Source organism: Pleurodeles waltl, chromosome 10 (assembly GCF_031143425.1).
Source record: "Pleurodeles waltl isolate 20211129_DDA chromosome 10, aPleWal1.hap1.20221129, whole genome shotgun sequence".
Classification (NCBI taxonomy): domain Eukaryota; kingdom Metazoa; phylum Chordata; class Amphibia; order Caudata; family Salamandridae; genus Pleurodeles; species Pleurodeles waltl.
This window is the reverse complement of record NC_090449.1, coordinates 947,224,498-947,245,678: the sequence shown is the minus strand read 5'-3', so window position 1 is coordinate 947,245,678 and position 21,181 is coordinate 947,224,498. Positions and strand designations below refer to the sequence as shown.

Genomic DNA, 21,181 nt, shown 5'->3' with positions numbered 1-21,181 from the left:
GGAAAAGAAGAAAGAGTCCATTAAATACATCTGGGAAACCAACCAAGGAGCAAGTTACAACCCAAGCAATCAAACAGAAAACATTGACTTCAAATTAGAACATTGGAATGTTGGGGGCTCCATTGAAAACAATGGAGTGCTGCGGGCTTTTACTGGCCAGTAAAAGCCCGCAGCGCCAACATTCCAATGTTCGCTTTGTTCACAGCAACAGCTGTGAACAAAGCCTCACGGAGCCCGAGGGGATTTTAATCCCCTCGGGCTCCGTGAATTTTTTTTTTTTTAATAGAACATTCTGCCCTGTGTGGCAGAATGTTCTAATAGCCGTAGAACCCGCCGTAGCGGGCTCTACCGGCTATTAAAGTCCCTCTCCCTTGTTAAATGCCCTCGCCTTCGGCTCGGGCATTTAACGCGGGCAGCAGGCCTTTAATAGCCGGTAGAGCCCGCTACCGCGGGTTCTAAGGCTATATTAGAACATTGGAATGCTGGGGGCTCCACTGAAAACAATGCAGTGCTGCGGGCTTTTACTGGCCGGTAAAAGCCCGCAGCGCCAACATTCCAATGTTTGCTTTGTTCACAGCAACAGCTGTGAACAAAGCCTCACGGAGCCCGAGGGGATTTTAATCCCCTCGGGCTCCGTGATTTTTTTTTTTTTTAATAGAACATTCTGCCCTGAGTGGCAGAATGTTCTAATAGCCTTAGAACCCGCCGTAGCGGGCTCTACCGGCTATTAAAGTCCCTCTCCCTTGTTAAATGCCCTCGCCTTCGGCTCGGGCATTTAACGCGGGGAGCGGACTTTAATAGCCGGTAGAGCCCGCTACGGCGGGTTCTAAGGCTATATTAAATCAAGACCACCAAACAAACACCATTGAAAACACTTATTTAATCCAAAACCACTCTCTCTATAGTCCAAATATTTAGCTGTAACAGCTTCAGTGTTATGGAACACTTCCGCATACTCCCTATGTATACTGATGTGACAGTATACAATCTGGATGACCATGTTGCATATCACAAATGACAATAAAACAACAATAATAATCATAACAATTCTGAATACTGCAATCTTATGAACTAACCTCAGATCCAGGAGGATTTTTAGGGTTGTAATTAAAGAGTTGCCAACCATCGATATGACATGCCATCCAAACGTCCCCTGTTGTTGGATCGATGCATAAATTATCTACCAGTTTGTCAATTTGCAAATCCTTATGAAAGAAAAAAGATCTACAATTATGCAAGCAAAGAACAGTGACACAGCATAGTTTTGATGCAATTGCCAGGCATTGTTATATTTCGTTCTGATGCTGATTCTGCTGTCTGCAATGGAAACACTGGGTCAGATGTACAAACTTTCTGGTTGCTCATAATGACCACAATTTACAACCGGTATTTTTGTGAACACAGAGTTTGATTGTGAGCCAGTGTTTGTATGAATTGGTCAGTTCGTACAAAAAGGTTCAGACGCCTACCTCATCAGTATTCATAAGAAAGGCCACAAATTGCAAATCACTCCAATTGGTTACATTCACAAGGATGATGGACAGCTAGTCAACAGACAGCCATTTCTGTGGTTGCCTCTCGATAAAGAAAACGTTTAAGTTAAACGCAGCCCTGTTTTTTTAAAGGAAACAGGGCTGCATTTAAAAAAAGTCCTCCTCTTTAAAGTTTGTTTATGAATTGACACTCGGAAACCAGTTTTGTTAAGATTTACAAAGGGTAAGCGGTGCGTAGGAGATCCATTCTGTTTTGCCACTGTATTACACCCCAACTCGGTGAACTGAATTTCGGTTGCAAAACATTGATACATCACATGCCAAATTGCAAATTCGAAGGGATGCCTAAAAAACGCCACTTCCAAGTTGTGAATTAGTATTCATTCGTAGGGGCATTTTAGGAGTGGGTAACAGTTATCGACTCCTAAAATGGCTTTTATATAAGTGGATTTTAACAGTCGCAAACTCTAAATTGCAGAGGTTGGACCATCAACATGTTTGTGTGGCCCATAATAACAGAGGCGTTCACATTGCTAATGGAAGCAATAATGGGGCACAGGTAAACATTTTTAATATGCTCTTAGCAATTAAACCATTTATGGAAGGAAGCGTGCATTTTAGGGGGCTGGAGTTAATTGGGAAACATAGTGGCAACACTCTGCCTTTCTCTCTATTCTCCACTGCCGTTCCTTGAAAAAGTACTGTGCATAAGAACTCTGGGTGCAACAAAGTTTTGAAACTGAGCATTTTGATGCCATCCAAGCAATCATCCAAAAAGCAATACCACACCTTCCATAGGAAAACATCCTATCACGTGAGCTTGGGTCCATGCCAAGTCACAGCTGTAGAAGTGACTTGATCTCACATTGTGGCAGCAGCAAATCATTTGTGGTGGCCGAAAACATGACGGTGCTTAACCTTTCTATCCCTCGGACAGAATACTTCCCACATCACAAGTATACAATGAGCTAACATGCATGGTCCATTGTGTTTTTATTTTAGAGCACAGTAAATGGTAAACATTCTCTCTCTAAAATGTCACATTTTGGGTACTAGCCTCCTGCCAAAGAATGACACTATTTGTTTTTTAATTTCATATAAATGAAATGATCAAACCGCATGGCGGGAAGGCAGGCCTAGGTAATTATCTCCTTTTTTATTTAAGACGACCGAACCAGGGGTTAACTTTAATGATCACAGTGGCCTTCAGGCAATCAGGGATCCAACCAACTGGCAAGAAAGTGTGTCAAGTCTGATCTCAGGAAGATCTTGTCTGTTAATAACGTCACATAGTCACCTTTCATTCAACCAATTGTCTGAACAAGTGGTTCTGCTCCCTCGCAAGCTCCCAGACCACGAAGGTCGGCACCTTACTGATGCTATGTCAGCATAGATAAGAGTGCTGTCCTATCTAGCATTGTAAGTCACAATAGACCTTTGTAATACAAGGAACGCTTTCCAAAGGTGTATCAGGTGGTCTTGTAATGTGTTACACTGATGTCAATCAAGATTGCTCTTCTTGACAACATTTTGTTATCTAATTTGTGATGTGAAAGTCAACAGACTTTTCGGTCAAAAGGTACAACTCAAAACTAAGTTTTTCTCTGGTGGAGAGACTGCTGGCCATGCATTGGCACTATCTGTTAGTGTAACCTGCCAGCTCCAGCTTGTCTAGACTAATGTGCTGAAAACTTTAGCAGCCACTATCTCCCATCTCCTAGAATCCAGTCTGCATCAGTCTTGATCACAGAGCTGAGTCCACTTGTACAGCTTTCTTATGTTAAAGCTTATTGTGTAACAGAACATAAGATAAAATGAAGTGTATCACGCAGTAAAGTGTAACCTAAATAGTGTCTGATATGTAGAAATATTATAACTCAGAGGGCCTGATATACTTATTACAGTCACACACTATGGGTGTGCAAATTGCACACCAACTGATTTGTGAATGGTAATGCAATTTATAAGTAAAAAGGCTGCATCACAAATTGTCCATTTAGAGTGGTCTGAAAATGACCTTCATAATGCAAACCCTGTTACAGGCTGAGAATGCAGGGATGGCAGACAGCAAGGAAAGTGGACCTCCAACCCTTCATTTGCTTTCCCAAACATAAGACATTTTGTTAGAAATGGGGTCTCTGTTTGGCAGTCAATTTGCACTCTGGCCAAGCAGGAATCCGTACTCTAGTCAGGGCAATGGATATACACACTCAAGATAACCCCTGTTCACCCCCTTGGTAGCTTGGCACACGCAGTCAGTCTTATCTCAAAGGGAATGTGTAAAGTATTTGTACCCACACACAGTAATACAGTGAAAACACTACTAAATGGACACCACACCAGTTTAGAAACATAGGTAATATTTATCTAAATCAAACAAGACCAAAACGACAAAAATCCAACATACACAAGTCAAGATATGAATTTTCAAAAGAATAAGAGTCTTACTCCTTAGGAAACAATGGGAATGTTGATTTTAAACAAAGTACCTGGTTTGCGTAAAAAATAAAGCTGCACAGGCAAACGTGTGTCAGAAAAGTCAGCTGCGTTGATTCCTTACTCACAAGTGAGGCCGTGTGTTGTTTTCTTCTCCGGTCGGGAGATTTTCTGGAGAGGGCACCTCAGATCCGTGCAGGTTTACGATGACTTTGACACCCAGGGATGATGTGTGAGAAATCCGTTTGCATGGTGTTGGAAAACCACGCTGCATGGGGTTTGCGTTGTTATCAGCAGCTGCAAGCGTGTGTTGCATCGATCTCCCAGCCGCGATGCAGGTGAAGCGTCCATTTCAGCCATGAAGTGGGTGGTGCGTCATTTATCAGCCGCGTTGCAGATGATGCATCGAAAATGTCCCCACACGGTGTTCTGGGTGTGGATTTCAGTCCTTGTTCTGCCGAACTTCACCTTTCATGGTCCCAGGGACTGGATAGGGCACCACTTGGCAGAGCAGGAGTCTCAACAGAGAGTTCAGTTGCTGGCTAAGGAAGTCTTTGATGGCCCTGAGACTTCAAAACAGGAGGCAAGCTGAGTTCAAGCCCTTATTCTTCTCAAGCGGAAATGCACAACAAAGTCCAGTCTTTGTCCCCTTTCACAGGCAGAAGCAGCAACCGCATGATAGTCCAACAAAGCACAGGCAGGGGCAGCACTTCTCTTAAGCTCCTCAGCTCTTCTCCTTGGCAGAGGTTCCTCTTGAATCCAGAAGTGATCTAGGAGTCTGGGGTTTTGGGTCCACTACTTATACCCCTTTTTGCCTTTGAAGGAGGCAAACTTCAAAGGAAAGTCTCTGTTGTTCACAAGAACCTGCCTTGCCCAGGCCTGGCCCCGGACACACACCAGGGGGTTGGAGACTGTATTGTGTGAGGGCATGCACAGCCCATTCAGGTATAAGTGACCACTCCTCCCTCCACTCCAGCTCAGATGGCTCATCAGGACATGCAGGCTACACCCAGCTCCCTTTGTGTCACTGTCTAGAGGAGATTCACAAACAGCCCAACTGTCAGCCTGACCCAGACAATGAATCCATAAACAGGCAGAATCAAATTTCTAAAAATAGCATTTTCAAACTGGCAATTTAAAAAACAAAATTTCCAAAATATGTTTTTTTTAAATTGTGAGTTCAAGTCACCAAACCCCATATTTCCATCTGCTCTCAAAGGGAAACTCCCCTTTAAGGATATTTAAAGGCAGACATGTAAAACACATCACTACATGTCCCACCTTTAACATACACAGCACCCTTCCCATGGGGCTCCCTAGGGCCTTACATGTATGAAAAGGGAATATTTGGGCCTGGCAAGTGGGTACACTTGCCAGGTCAAATTGGCAGTGCAAGACTGCTCACACAGACACTGCAGTGGCATGTCTGAGACATGTTTATAGGGTGGCACAATCAGTGCTGCAGGTCCACTAGCAGCATTTTATTTACAGGGCCTGGGCACCTCCAGTGCACTCTACTAGGGACTTACCAGTAAATCAAATATGCCAATCATGGATAATCCAAACACCAATACCATTTACACAGAGAGCATATGCACTTTAGCACGGGTTAGAAATGGTAAAGTTCCCAGAGCCCTAAAGCCAAAAAAACTGGTCAGAAAAAAATAGTAGGAAGGAGGCAAAAATATTGAGGATGACCCTGCAAAAAGGGCCAGGTCCAACACATTTCTTTTTAAAGGGACACCTAGTCCAATACAGGTTCAACTTAAAAAAAAAATGTTTTCACCTTGGGAATCCATCAATGGGAACTAAAGGACCATTCTGGTTCAATGTCTGTCCCAGTCGGCCATCGTCCCCATTGCAAATCAGCCACCACGCTAACTTGGGTACATGTAAGTAATCAATGGATTGTAAATCTATTGATACAGACAATTCCGAATCCCAAAACGGAGGGGCACTGTTAGAAATGGGGTCTTTGGTTGACAGTCAGGTTACCCCCTGTTCAAGCAAGGACCCTCGCTCTAGTCAGGGTAAAAGAGAATCACCCTCAGCTAACCCCTGCTTACCCCCTTGGTAGCTTGGCAGAGCAGTAGGCTTAACTTCAGAGTGCTTTATACCAACACACACAGTAACTTAATGAAAACACTACAAAATGACACAACACCAGTTTAGAAAAATAGGAAATATTTATCTAAACAAAACAAGACCAAACTAACAAAAATCCGACATACACAAGTCAAGGTATGAATTTTTAAAGATTAAACTCCAAAATAGCACTTAGAAACACAAAATGCTTCGATTAGGTGTTCACACGGCATCGTGACGGAATCGTTCCCAACAATCCGACACCAGCGGCGCTGCACACGGAGTCGCGTAGACCCCCAAGTACAGTACCTTTGGTGAAGAGTGAAAACAAGCTGATGCGCGAAGTCGGGGATTGCGATGTCTGTGCAAAACATTGAATCCACGCACTTTGAGTGGTGTTGGTCACGACGTGGTGCGGTAACTTCCACGGAGTTGCGGACTTCGGTGGGGCTGCAGCGGCATCGGGCCTGCGAAGGTCGTCGCGTTCCAACAAAGATCACGGAGTCGGTTGCAGGCGGCGTCACCAGATTCAGCAGCGGCATCGGTCCAGATTCGTCCGAAGTCGATTTCCTTGGATTTTCACCAGCTTTCCTTTCAGGGGCCCAGGGACTGAACAGGGCACCACTTGTCAGAGCAGGAGTCTCTCCATGGACTCCAGGTGCTGGTAGAGAGAAGTCTTTGCTGTCCCTGAGACTTCAAACAACAGGAGGCAAGTTCTAAATCAAGCCCTTGGAGATTGCGTCATAAGATGGAAAGCAAACAAAGTCCAGTCTTCGCCCTCTTACTCTGGCAGAAGCAGCAACTGCAGGATAGCTCCACAAAGCACAGTCACAGGAAGGGCAGCTCTTTTTCCTCAGCTCTTCAGCTCTTCTCCAGGCAGAGGTTCCTCTTGTTTCCAGAAGTGTTCCTAAAGTCTGTGGTTTTGGGTGCCCTTCTTAGACCCAATTTCTCCTTTGAAGTAGGCCTACTTCAAAGAAAAGTCTCTTTTGAATGTGAAATTCTGCCTTGCCCAGGCCCGGCCCCAGACACTCACCAGGGGGTCGGAGACTGCATTGTGTGAGGACAGGCACAGCCCTTTCAGGTGTAAGTGACCCCTCCTCCCCTCCCTTCTAGCACAGATGGCTCATCAGGAAATGCAGACTACACCCCAGCTCCCTTTGTGTCACTGTCTAGTGTGAGGTGCAACCAGCCCAGCTGTCAGACTGACCCAGACAGGGAATCCACAAACAGTCACAGAAATGGTATAAGCAAGAAAATGCTCACTTTCTAAAAGTGGCATTTTCAAACACACAATCTTAAAATCAACTTTACTAAAAAGATGTATTTTTAAATTGTGAGCTCAGAGACCCCAAACACCACATGTCCATCCGCTCCCAAAGGGAATCTACACTTTAATCAGATTTAAAGGTAGCCCCCATGTTAACCTATGAGAGGGACAGGCCTTGCACCAGTGAAAAACGAATTTAGCAATATTTCACTGTCAGGACATATATAACACATTACTATATGTCTTACCTTAACCATACACTGCACCCTGCCCTTGGGGCTACCTAGGGCCTACCTTAGGGGTGCCTTACATGTAAGAAAAGGGAAGGTTTAGGCCTGGCAAGTTGGTACACTTGCCAAGTCGAATTTACAGTTAAAACTGCACACACATACACTGCAGTGGCAGGTCTGAGACATGATTACAGAGCTACTTATGTGGGTGGCAAAACCAGTGCTGCAGGCCCACTAGTAACATTTGATTTACAGGCCCTGGCACCTCCAGTGCACTTTACTAGGGACTTTCTAGTAAAACAAATATGCCAATCATGGATAAACCAATCAACCATACAATTTACACACAGAGCATATGCACTTTACCACTGGTTAGCAGTGGTAAAGTGCTCAGAGTTCAAAAGGCAACAGCAACAGGTCAGAAAAAATAGGAGGCAAGGGTTAAAAAGATTGGGGATGACCCTGCATAAGCAAAAAAGTCCAACAGGCACCCTGTACACTCCGCTCCTATTTGTGATTCATAATGGATGACAAAAGTGCTTTTATGAGTCAGAAAGTATTAATTCAACTCGTAAAAAAGGGCTTTGATACATTCTAAAAGGTGTTTTGCAGTCACAAACCCTGTACTTTTGACACTAGCAAGCTTTCAGACCACAAAACACCTTTGTACATGAGCCCTAAATATATACTATTTGTTCATTAGTCCTCAATATGGGAACTGTCATAAGATGAGTATGAGGGGAAGGGCTGGAAAATTTCTGTTAACAATAGGCTTTCTACTAAGGTTTGGCTAGTCCACGCCAAAGTTTGAGTTCTGACTGTCTATTTAATGAGAGAGGGTTAATGTATGAATAAATAAATTTATCCTGGCGTTTTGAGTGAACAATGTGTCTGAAACCTAAATGTAATTCGTAAAGTGAGACTAGGTAACTCTTTTAAACAGGGAACCAGAAAACTATGTGAACGTGTTGCCTGTTCAACTGATTTATAATGATTGCCACTAATGACTGACACTCCTGAAATCCCTAAACACAAGATTTATATAAAACATGGTCCTATGTGTCTGTTTTAGTCTAAAACAGACATACTTGAGTGTGTTTATGAATAACATTTTAGTGTGGTTATTGACACATTAAAAGTCCAAGTGAGCTGCTTTCACTTGCTGCTGTTTGTGCGCTTATTTAACTTTGGATTACCACATAGTTTTATCAATTCTATTTAGTAGAGTCCAACTGGAAATAGTTCCAAATTGTCCAAAGGGAAAAGTAAAGCCTTCTAAAGCAAGCTAACAGCTGCCATTTCATACACATATTAATGATGTTCCTATGCTACAAGTTGAGCATAAAATGCCAAAATATATATTTCTAAAATGTTTATACGTAAGATGAAGCAAAAGGTCCCTCGACTGAAGAATGTTTATTGTCCTTTTTACTGTGGTAATTTGCTTATCTTTCAGGCCTATTCCAGACTCCTGAATGTGGCCTGACAGTGAAGCTGACTACAACAGACCCTGAGCCCAGTTAATATGTGGCCAAAACATAAGGCAAATGAATAATTGCTGCAACAGATATCTAGAATTTCTTCCAGAAAACATCTCACAAATATGCTCCATTGTGTTTCAAGTTCATGTTATTTGTTTGACCATACACCAACTAGGCCCAAAACATTACACGTTCATTCAAATTCTAAAAGAAGAAATTAAGAATGCAGTATGTCTTAAAAGTGAAAAAACACAAGCTATTAAAATATTTTTATGACAGGTCAGCAGATTGTTAGTTAATCACCTATAAAAGATAAGGCAAGTAAAGGTAGTCCAGTGCTACCTAAAGATAAAATTCAGAGTACTAAAATATCTACTCACCAGATCAATGACATATCATCTATCAATTTTGAACAAGAAACAGCAATAACAAAATTCCATAGTGAAACCAAATTGATTTCTGGTGAAGTGTGTGCTACAATCTTGCACCTATCATCTATCTGTTCAAACAAGAAGCAGCAATAACAGAAATACGTAGTGATTCCGAAATAACTTTTAATAAGGTACATAATGCAGTTACATACAACTAATTCTTTAAAGAAATCAGCAATAACAAAATTAAATTCAATGAAAATACAGGAAAAAAGTTTTCTATGAAGTGCACAGTGCAATTTACATATGACTTGATATTACAGTAACTTCTCTATATGTGTTTTGGCGAGTCTTCTTTAGAATATCAATTCTTCATCACATTAATCTAACTACATAAATAAGACTAAAAGGCAAGAACATTCAGTAACAATAAAAATGACTTTTTGTTGAAAGTGCAAAGTGCTAAATCCTCATATCCAGTGTATCTGTAATTGTTCTAGACCTTTGTGATATAGAGGACCAAACACATTAACTTACTATTCCACTGCTATGTTTATCTTCTGAAGGAGCAAAGAGATTTTATTTCAAATGGGCCAATTTATTCACCGCAATATTCGAAAATGTACCTAGTCGATATCACTATTATGTTAGCACATTTCTGCACTGAGGTCATCATTCCTATACTCGGTGGATTTGCAGTTCTCTGAAACTGGGAGCAGAATTGTTTTCCGATGTTGTCCAAACATTATGCACAATATGAGCAAATGATATAAGTGTCAATGTAGTGAGCTGGCAAAAGGGACACATAATTTGTAAGCCGTTCGATATCCCATGATTGTGTACAGAAACCTTACACTTTATGCAAGCCAGAATTTGGCCCAGTCTTAACTTCAGCATCCATGTTCTTACACCACACCTTTTTCTATTTTTCAAATAAAGTGGAAGAGCAAATGTATAGTCTGTAGCCAGGAGGTGGGAACATTAAGGTCTTGCACTACAGACCACCATATCCTTTATCATGGATTCTCTTCTAACCCATTTTCTATCACTTGGTTCTTTTGCTATACCAATTTGTTTTTTATTTTTAATATCTAATTTTATTTCTTTTTGAAAGAAAGAACAACAGGCAATAACATTACAGTGCGTACAATAGAGCACAAGTACATAGAATGCTTGATTCGCATTCAGTGGTTGAAAATCCGCCACTCTGGCCCAGGTCATATACACTGATTATTGAACCATTCTGCGGGATGCCCTCCCTTTCCCCCAGATCGCCTCATATTTCAGAGGACAACCCGTCGTCTCGTAAATCGTAGTCCATCTCCACTTGCCATTTTGTGGCAGACAGCGTCTAGGAGCTGTTCCATTGTTGCGCAATGTCTCATTTGGCCACCAGGCAGGCCAGCCCAATGAATGTTCTCTCCATTCTGGCCCCTCCCAGCTCCTCCAGGAGGTCCAAAGTGCCACCTTCACAGTCAAATCAATCAGGTTTCCTAGTACTGTGGAAATTTCCCTCCCCGCCCCTTCCCAGGTGATCACACCTCACACAATCCACATAGATTCCAGGACTCATGTGTTGCAAGTGCTGTGGAGTGAAGTATGTCATGTGAAAGTAGTTAATCTGCACTATCCTCAATTTCGCTGATATAGCCAGCTCCGAGGGGGCGAGGTAAGCCTCCCTCCATTTGTTCTCATCCAGGTCACCCACCCAGTCTGCCCATCTATCACGCAACCCGGCAAATCCGTCTGGTGCATTGGTGAGTAGTGTGCGGTGAACCTGGGTAATGGGTCCCTTCCCGAGTTTCCCCATCAGGAGTATCACCTCAAGAGGGCTATAATCCGGAAGGGAAAGAGTCGAAGACAGGTAAGATCCTAGGGCGTGGCACAGCTGAAGGAAACTGAAACACTGAGTGTTGGCCAGTGCATAGTGATCCTTCAGCTATTTAAATGACATAAGCCCCTCTGTATTAGTCACGTCACCCAAGTTAGTAATCCCGTTATTGTCTCATTGTTTAAACCCTTCCAACTCAGGGACCTGCCGGAGCCACATCCCATACCATAAGGGTGTCAATTTAGTCAGGTGTTGCTCCCACCCCATCAACTGCAGTGCCACCTCCAGCATCTCACCGCCACTTGTGTACAAGGGAGGGGCAGTGCGGGGAACACGACCGCCATATAGCAGTCCCAGAAGGCCCTTGAATCCTGCATGCCAGATCTCCAGCCGGTAAGCATGGTAGTCCCAACCCCCATTAAACCACTCATTGATGGGGATCGCCTGGACCGCCAGGTAGTAAATGTATAAGTCTGGCATTCCCATCCAGCCCTCATATGGTGACTTCCGCGCCAAGCTGAAGGCCACCCTGTGGTGCCCTCTCGCCCATATGAAGGAAGTAAGCTTGGAAGTAAAAGACCGAAACCAGTCCTGAGGCACCATGTGTGGAAATTTTGTCAAGACGTACAGTATCGGGGGAGACAGATTATCTTGAGAAGGGCGATATGGCCCTGAGGGCTCAGGGGGAGGCGTCTCCACCGGCCCAGGTCCATAGACAGAGTCCACGCAAGAGGTTGGAACTTTAATTCCCAGGCCAGTCCCTCGAATGTCGAGAGGTGGATGCCCAGGTATTTAAAGGCGTTGCGCCTCACCAGGATGTTGGGACACCATTCGTTCCCCCCACCTGTCCCTGCACCTCCATCAGCACTGATTTCCCCGGGTTCAGGAGCAGGCCAGACCCATTGCCATACAACATCAGGAGCTCAAAACATCGGGGCCAGAGTCTCGGGGTCTCTCCAGAAACACCAGAACATCGTGTTGTACCAATTTTTCACCTAACTTTGCTACTGTATGTCCAAATCCCACATTATTGTTTGTATATTATCCATCCATAGGCTTAGATTTTGAGATTGTAGGTGCTGTTAGATCAACTGTCATAGTAAAACTTCCACTGCATTAGCAATATTAAACTAGGAGTTCAGTACTATCTGCTAGTACCTAAATATAATGTTGGTTAGTTCCAGCTTTAGTGCACTGCTCATAGAACCTTTTGTTAAGCCAAGTAATTTTTTCCAGTTATTTACCTTTATCCTTTGGAGGGGTTTTATACTTTGTTTAGGGAAGACTTCACACCCATACAGCAACAGATTACATATTATTGCATTATAGGATTCCATGACATTGTCAGTTGACCTGTGAAAAAGTGTCTGAGTCCATTATCTTTAATGTTCCTGCTAGTACTTTAGTTCTCTGTGCTTGGTGGTCAATGTGTGAGTTACAATTTAAATAATATTTGAAAAACAGACCCAACTAGGTATACTCAGATATAGGCAGTCATTATGAACACTGGCGGTCGGCATGGCAGGACCGCCACAGATGGAAATCTGCCACCGCCAGGCTACCGCCGCCAGGCAGCCTGGCAATGGCAGAGTTCCTTATCCGCCTGATAATGTACATTTTGCCCCCAGCCTTTCCCTGGCGGTCTACCCTGCCAGGGAAAGGCTGGCGGGAATGGGTGTCTCGGGGCCCCCGTGCACAGCCCTGTCGTGCATGTCACTGCCCGATTTACGGGCAGTGATATGCGCGACGGGTGCTGCTGCACCTACCGCACTGCTACATAGCAGCCGGCTCCATGTGGAGCCGGTGTCAATGTACAGGCCCTGCATTCCACAGGGCCGGCGGGCAGAAACACTGTTTCCACCCGCCGGCTCAGCGAAATGTTGTTTATGTGGCCGGCAGGGTCTTCAATGCGCTGGCGGTCTTTTTTTAGACCGCCAGCACTGAACTCGGCAGGATTTCCCACCAAGTTCTTAATGACCCCCAAATACTCTAGTTATTTACCTCTAAGTCATCAGTGCAGTTCAGTTTTCTGATATGTATTACTTGAAAATATAATAGTTTTTGAAACATTATTATGTAGATCATTCCTTACACAATATTCTGAAAATGCATTTAATTGGCTTTGTAGACCAACTGAGCTAAGGTCCAATAGGATTATGTTGTTGGCATAGAAAATTGATAAGATGGGTTCACTCACAATTTAGAAGGGAATGAAGGGATGTGCCTTTGTGCCCCTGCAACATCTGCAGTATATACGGAGAGGAGAAGAGGTGCTAAACTTGATGTAGCCTGTTGGATTTTAAGAGTAAGGGATGCATTTTTTCAACTACTACTCTCATTCAGGCACCTTCATGTAATTATATTATTAATTTCAGTAAGGCTGAGTGGCGTTTCTGGTTTAGCATTTCTTACCATAGATGATCTCGATTTATGGTGCTGAATGCTCTGGATAAATCTATTTACGCTACATAAAGAGGTACCTTCCTATTAACAGTGCATTCCTTAACAAACTGTTTTAATGCAAAGCAACATCCACCCTTGAGTAGCCTTTCCTAAAACCCAGATGGGTAATAGGTCAAATCGTTTCTTTTCTAGAAATACAAGAGTTGAAAACCTACTTCGGTCATTTTTTTAAAGAAATCTTATGCTGAGAATGTTAGTCACAGCTAAGCAATAATCCATCAGATTTTGGTATTGTGTTCAAGTCCGTTTATTGATTCCAAGCTCATAACTGTACTGAAGATAACATAAGTGAAAAGCCGACACGTGTTTCGCCCCATGTGGTGCATTCACCTTTGGCTTTTTCAAGGCATTAAAATACTCATCAAATTAGGTTCATTTTGTGAATTGTTGTCAATCTAAGTACGAGATACAAAGGTCCTGGGGATAATCCCAAACTTGAAATTATCGGCGTTCTAAATCAGCGCCATGTTGTTTGTGCACACGGTGCGAAACACGTGTTGGCTGTTCACTTATGTTATCTTCAGTACAATTATGAGCTTGGAATCAAAAAACAGACTTGAACACAATACCAAAATCTGATGGATTATTGATTATCTGTAACTAACATTCTCAGCATAAACTTTCTTTAAAAGAATGACCTAAGTGGGTTTTCAACTCTTGTATTTCTAGTGGTTTATGTATCCTGGGGAAAACTGGTCCAAACCCCCACTTGATCACCCACAGTCTAATCTTATACTTCAAGGCATTAAGTATTGGAAGGGAGCATTGGACCTTGACCATTTTTATCAGCTTGTTTCTTTTCTAGCCCTTTCTTCGAGGGACAGCACTAAATGCATAGTGTTATCATATGGTAATTTTTTGGCAATGTCCGAAAAGCTTTTTTGTGGATAGGGAGTCTTATGCTGCCCTTTTTCCAAGACTCTGGAGTGATATAGATGCAAAGACTAAGTTTAAGATTAGAGCACATTCACTTGGTGATGACTTTAATATGTATACACAAAACCCAGCCGGGCCATGGGCATTTGATATTTTTAAGCTTTTGATCATTTTGTATATTCAGCAATGAGCTTTAGTTGTTAATGTTCTACATTTTTAGATACACAAAAGCTCTGTTATATAGTTATGTGATTCCTCTTCTGCAATTGGAGGAGCTTCAATTTTCTCTATCCCCAAGTGTTTTGCTCACAATGTCTCAGAAGGGTTTGATTTTCCTGAGTCTGAGAGCACCAATCGCATCAGTCTATATTCTCTCTTTTCTTGTCCAAGCGATCTCTTTACGTTTTGTTTTTAGTCCTTTCTATGTTGTGGTATTAAATTAGCTCTATTTTGATGAAAGCCTCTATTATATTCTTGTTCATCTGTTCTCTTATTTTCTCTTTTTGTGACAGCACTCTCTCCTTTGAATGGATTCCTTCATTCATCGGTGCAGAGGCCTTTTGTCTAATAGCGCATGCGCATATCAACTTTTCTTAGTCCTCCCCCCCAAATTTTTGATTAATCTCTGTATGCAAAATCAGAAGGTCGCCTATCATTTCAGCTGTTGCCCTTCTCACTACGGGAGAGCGTTTGATTCTTCAGTTATTTTCCATTGTGTTTGTTGGACATTATTACATTTTTCCCTCAATTGGAAAGTACTGAGTAATGTTACATCTTATGATCACTCCCACATAGGTCTCTGATCTTCACAAATATGCTCCATTATGGATTGCTTGCAGGAGGAGGAAACAGAAATGTTTATTTGAACAGTTTTGCTGAATTGAACATAGTCTTGACATAAAGTCCTTAAGGTTTGCCTTCATCTTAGCTAGGCCTTGACCTCATCTTAGCTCATGGATGCCACCATCTTCTCCATCTCAGACACTGGACATCACCATGTTCCCTGTTTTTGTGGAAACATTGTCATGTCTGTAAGCTAATACTGAAGTAGCCAGGTGTTATCTCTCTAAGGTGACTCAACGCAACTGAGCTAGCGCGAGAATTTCTGAGACTCGTAAGCCAAAGCTGCAGCAGGAGCAGTGAGGAGCAGGGTTGAGGCAGAATCGTGGGGCCGATGGGAGGCTGAACAAGGGTAAAGGCCTTCCCCCCTTCTACCCCACCGGGTCCAGTACACCGCTTTCTGGCTCCTGACTCCTTAGCGTCCTGTGTCTGCCGCCCACCATCCACTGCCCACTAGCCACACGCTGCCCTTCTTGCAGTCTGTCGCAGTCCAGGCAGGCCGGCAAGCAGCAGAGCAAGCGGCGAGCAGACAGAACTGGAACAGACGGACGAGTGAAGGAAGCAGAGAGGAGCTGGCGATGTGGTGGTGTCGTGACACCTGACTCAACTGATCTACCTGCCTGCTTAGGTACTGTACCGTAGCTCAGCTCAGCTGTCTGCTGCCTCCAGCCCTCCTGCTACTCTGCCTTTCACAACCCCATATACCAGCACATACATTAGTGTATCAGCAAACATGCAAACCTGCAAACTTCTGAATCTTGTGAACCAGCAAACCAATACTCAGCAATTTTCCGGGGCATGAGTAAGGGCCCCCAGGCCAGTGCTTGCAGTCCTTGCAGCATCTGCCCATGTGCCTATTGCCTGCCTGCAAACTGTTAATTAAACTGCTAGCTATCGCCTACCTGAACCTCCATTGACTCACCTATCGCCTATCTGCCTGTCAGCATAGAGGGATAAGATAGTAACATTGGCTGTGACAGTGACAGCCCTGACTTTCCAGCCATCAGCATCCTCTGGCACCTCCCACCAGCAATGCAATCCAACACAGTTCAGCAGTGCAGGAGAACCTCGCCCGTGCCTGTGAGGGGTGCTTTGAGAGCGTGGCAGCCATAGTTGGCTGCTGCTGAGAGTGCGTCCTGGGTTTCTTTTTTTCACGAAGCGGCCCAGCTAGGTCTGCATGTGTGGAACCCCAGTGAGACCTGCTCGCAATTACCCCTCTCCCTCTCGACCTGCCTGAGTTGTTCCAGGACTATCCAGTTTACTGCATTCCATCAGGATTTGTATTCATCCATCCTACGATTGGAGCATTATAGCCTGTTGCCTTTCCCCTGCGATCGCGGCAGCCGTAATCGGTTGCTGCTGACAATGCGCCCCAGGGTTTTTTCACAGAAGCGGCCCAGCTAGGTTTGGGTGTGGTTTGTGGAACCCCGGTGAGACCCGCTCGCAATTACCCCACTCGTCCTCAAACTGCCTGAGCTGTTCCAGGACTACTCCAGGACTGTCCCTGCTCGCTGCATCCCATTAGTATTTTTTATTTATCCATCCTCGGATTGCAACATTATAGCCTGTTGCTTGTCCTTTTGTGTCTCAGCAAAACCTGGATAAGCCATGCAGCGGAGTGCTTGAGCACAACAAGATATCAACTAGGGAATAAGAAATAAGCAACACCTTTGCAACCAGGGGTCACAGGAGGTTCCAGTAACTTATAGGAGCCTGACCTCTGACCTCCCCCCCCATTCCTGACAGACAGCAGGTAGAAGGGCAACACGGCTAAATCAGTCAAACTTGCGTTCAGGCAAGACCAGGCCCTACCACCTATTTTCCGCCAGAAGAAAAGACCAACTTGGGCAAAAGGGGTTAAAATACCCGAAGTCCTAGCGAACATTATTGACATAGCAGTGCTTTCACAGGGCAGCGCCTCAACAACAGCAACTCAGGTGGAAATGCAGATCAAGACCAATCAAACAGGCTCCAGCACCATGCGGGCGCCTTATTTAAGGAATGACGTTAGCCGCCGCTGCGGACTGGTCTGAGTTAAAAAAAATGACTCAAACCAGGCAGCGCCGGCGTAGGGGAAAATGGGGGTTGTGCGTCAAAAAATGGTTCAAGTCAGGTTTGAGGCAAAAGTCATGCCTCAAACTGGACTTGCACCATTTTTTGACGCACAACCCCCATTTAAATGACTCCTGTCTTAGCAAAGACAGGAGTCATGCCCCCTTGCCCAATTGCCATGCCCAGGGGACTTCTGTCCCCTGGGCATGGTCATTGGGCACAGTGGCATGTAGGGGGGCCCAAATTAGGCCCCTCTATGCCACTTAAAAAAAAAAGAAATACTTACCCCAACTTACCTTTACTTACCTGGGATGGGTCCCACCCATCCATGGGTATCCTCCTGGGCTGGGCAAGGGTGGCAGGAGGTGTCCTTGGGGAAAGGAAAGGGCACCTCTGGACTCCGTCCATGGTCGGGGACCATGGAAGTGAGCCCACAGGTCTCTTAACGCCTGCCCTCACCCAGGCATTAAAAAACGGCGCACATCAGGCTGTGCGGCGTTTTTTAAGGCCTGCCCCCTCCTGTGCGTCAAAATGACACAGGAGTATAAATAAGGCCCACAGGCCTTAAAGTCATGTTTTGGGCGGGAACGCCTACCTTGCATGTCATTAACGCAAGGCAGTTTCCCGCATCCTAAAAATGACGCACACTGAGGAATTTTGACGTCCGCGGGCTCGGGCATCAAAGTTTAAATATGGTGCACGGTTTGCGCCGAATGTGCCTCAAACTTTTTGACGCACATTCGGTGCAAAACAGAGTATAAATATGCCCCAATGTCTTTCCGGATGACAACGTGGAGCAGGCATCAATGGCACCTGGGCAACAGCAAAATGAAGTCTGTGCATGAATATAAATACCTGGGAGTCCTTCTTGACTGTAACAACTCCTTTAGACCTCATTTGGAAAGTTTAGCCAGAAATCCATTTCTCTTAGCTCTGTATTTAAACACCACTGGCAGCTTGACAAATCTCCCTTTACTGAAGGTCATCCAAGCCAAACTAATCCCTACAATAACATACAGAAGTGAAGTGTTGAGAGGCAGAGGAGGGGAGCTGTTGGACAAAATGATCATCAAGCTCTTTAAGGTGCTGTTCTGATGTCCGAATTACATATCACAGCCCAGTATCGCCTTGAATTTGGCCTGGTCAGACAGTCATTTGAAAGGAATGGGCCATTTATTAACCTCTGCTACAAACTCAAGGCAGCAAGGCTAGGCACACTAAGCTAACTTGTTTGGGCTGAAATTTCTGTGCAATCCAGCTCTCCTGCCCGGCTTTATCTTGAGTTCTCCCTGACTGCACTGGGTCAAACAAACCAACTGGCCCATCTCGGCTCATATCAGCTTGTCAAGTGAGTGACAAAAGAAAGTGTTATAATCCACCCGCACTAATGGAAAAAGAAGCTCTAACAAAATGTAGCCATGCATGGCTTGTTTTTTTCATTATACAACAGACTTGCCCTGCAGTCCTACCTGGGCATAGCAGTTAATCCATGGATCAAAACTGCTCTCTTGAAATATCGCATGGGTTGCCTTTCAATGTACGCCCACCTCCACCAGTGGAAACAAAGCAATATATCAGGTGTATGTCGGCTCTGCAGACTAGCCGCAGAAACATTGATCCACCAGATATGCCTTTGCGAAAGCATCGCAGTGGACTGCAAGACTCCTTCGGCAAGCGTGACTCCAAAGGGGGCTGCGCATGTGTAGGCCGGTGATTATGGCAGGATTCAATAGGGAAGATGTACCGCTCAGTTGCAGATTGGTGAAACAAACTTGGGGCCAGCTTTCAGAGATTGAGAACACAGTACACGGGCGCACAATCAGTTAACAAATAAACCTTAAATAACCCATAATTGCATAATTATCTTCCTCAAGCACCTGTAAATTTTAAATCTAGCTTTTAGCATTAGTGTGAGGATTCTTCGTGATCTACTGCACTTTTGTCTTTACAATGTTACACCGTATTTTACAAAGAGTACAATAACTATGTGGATGTTACAAGTTAGCTCTCTGCTTCGCTGCTCTGTGTAATCTTACTATACACATTGAGGCGTCCATCTCTAGCTCCTTAGCCGTCTCTAGAGTAAAATAATTTAGAACATCCTAACTAGGAAACTATTGTCTATGGAACAGTTTCCAAGAGTTTTCATACTGTGAGCTGCAGATCATGGGTTTTAAATCTTGTTTTATCGTTTGTTAATGGTTTTAATTAACTGTCCACTGTTAAATAAAATACTACTACTTCTAAGGAACGTGATATCATCCAGTTCTTTGACCAATGACATCGATACAAAATCCAAGGCAACATTTGTCTGGGTCAAATGTTGATTCCCCATTACATCAAGGATAAATATCAATCGGTATAGATACTTAATCAAAGGAGTGTAGTCTGAATTGGTGTCTTTCACCCCCATATGTCCATAAAGACATTGTCAGAAATTTATTCTTTAATGTCCAACATCCATATCAAGTACTCCAGTCTCTGATAAGATTTAGGATAGAAGAACTGTCATGTGTTCACTTGGGTGAGAGGTCCTTTACCCAGATTACCACCAAAGATTCCGACAGAGAAGATCTCACCTACTACCAGCCCACTTCACTCTTCGCAGATGACACATCTCGCCTGAAGCTGCCAGAGCCCAGCCCTGGGGGAAGACTGATTGACTGCTACCACAGTAGGTGCTTAACCTTCACGGGGAACACACTCTTCATGCCTCAGTTTATAAAGACAGCCCTTGCAGCCAAAAAGGTATGCAGTGTGTCCTATCTCCCTAAGAAACTCTAGATTGCAAGTTCCTTTGCCTTTCATGTTCTTAGGGTGTAGCGCATAGAAATAGACTTAGGGTGCTACGTTCTAGGTAATATTTGTAATTATGTTTTAGCAATGCGGGAAATGTTCATTTTATTCCTGCTACTTGTAACTTGTCTGATGGCTGTTTTTATAAGTCTGTGTAGTTGTTTTAGACATGCAAAGAAACAGGTTCTTTCTGTAGTAAAGAATTATTTTAACGTTAAATTGTCTGTACTTCTTAGTGCAGTGTTTGTGATACTGTGAATAATGAAATGAGGTTACTGCTGTTTCTACAGTGCCTCTGATCCCCTCATGGGATTACTAGTAACCCAAAAAGAAATACTTCTATGTCACATTGGATAGTGTCTTGCGGGACTATAATGACTTGCCATTTACACTCAGCCTGGTGTACTGAACTAAGTTCACTCGAGTCGCCTGTTGGCATGAACACACAGCTTGATGAGTTACACCTATGTCGTAACTTACGCAACATTCCATTCTGCATCTAGAAAGATCTTGCTAGGTGATACATAACGAGATCTAAACCAATTGTGCAAACAGGTTGTATGCATTGACCAAAATGCTATTAAAAAGTAATTTGTGATACTTCTTATGGCCTTGCAGGAAGCTTTGTCTTCTTGGAATATGAGATGAGTTGTAGCTTTTTGCAGTTCTAGCCTAAAATGTAGTTAAACCTGTGTTCAAACTTAATTACAGATTTCAAAGTAGATATACATCTGCCTTTTACTATTCAGGGTACTGGAGCTAGTTAAAACTCAAGTTGCCAAAGGAGGTGCTCATACTATCATTCTGACCAATATTGTAATGAGTGTTTCTACTAATGGTGTACCTGCATAGTGCAAAGGTAGCTGAAGTGCAGTGTGGATGTGTAGTGTCAAAAGAGAGAGTTGACAAGTGATAGGAGAGGTAGCTGAGCTCTGAGAGCAAATATATCTATTTATTTAT

General features: G+C 43.7%; 1 protein-coding gene across 2 annotated transcripts in view; it reads right to left on the bottom strand.

Annotated features, from left to right (window-relative positions):
- LOC138262058 (serum paraoxonase/arylesterase 2-like) overlaps positions 1 to 21,181 on the bottom strand; it is a 444,264-nt gene that overhangs the window by 14,357 nt on the left and 408,726 nt on the right. For both annotated transcript variants that reach the window (XM_069211747.1, XM_069211748.1), the window contains exon 8: positions 1,077 to 1,205. In XM_069211747.1, the coding sequence (XP_069067848.1) occupies positions 1,077 to 1,205 (129 nt within the window). The remainder of the gene's footprint in view (positions 1 to 1,076; positions 1,206 to 21,181) is intronic.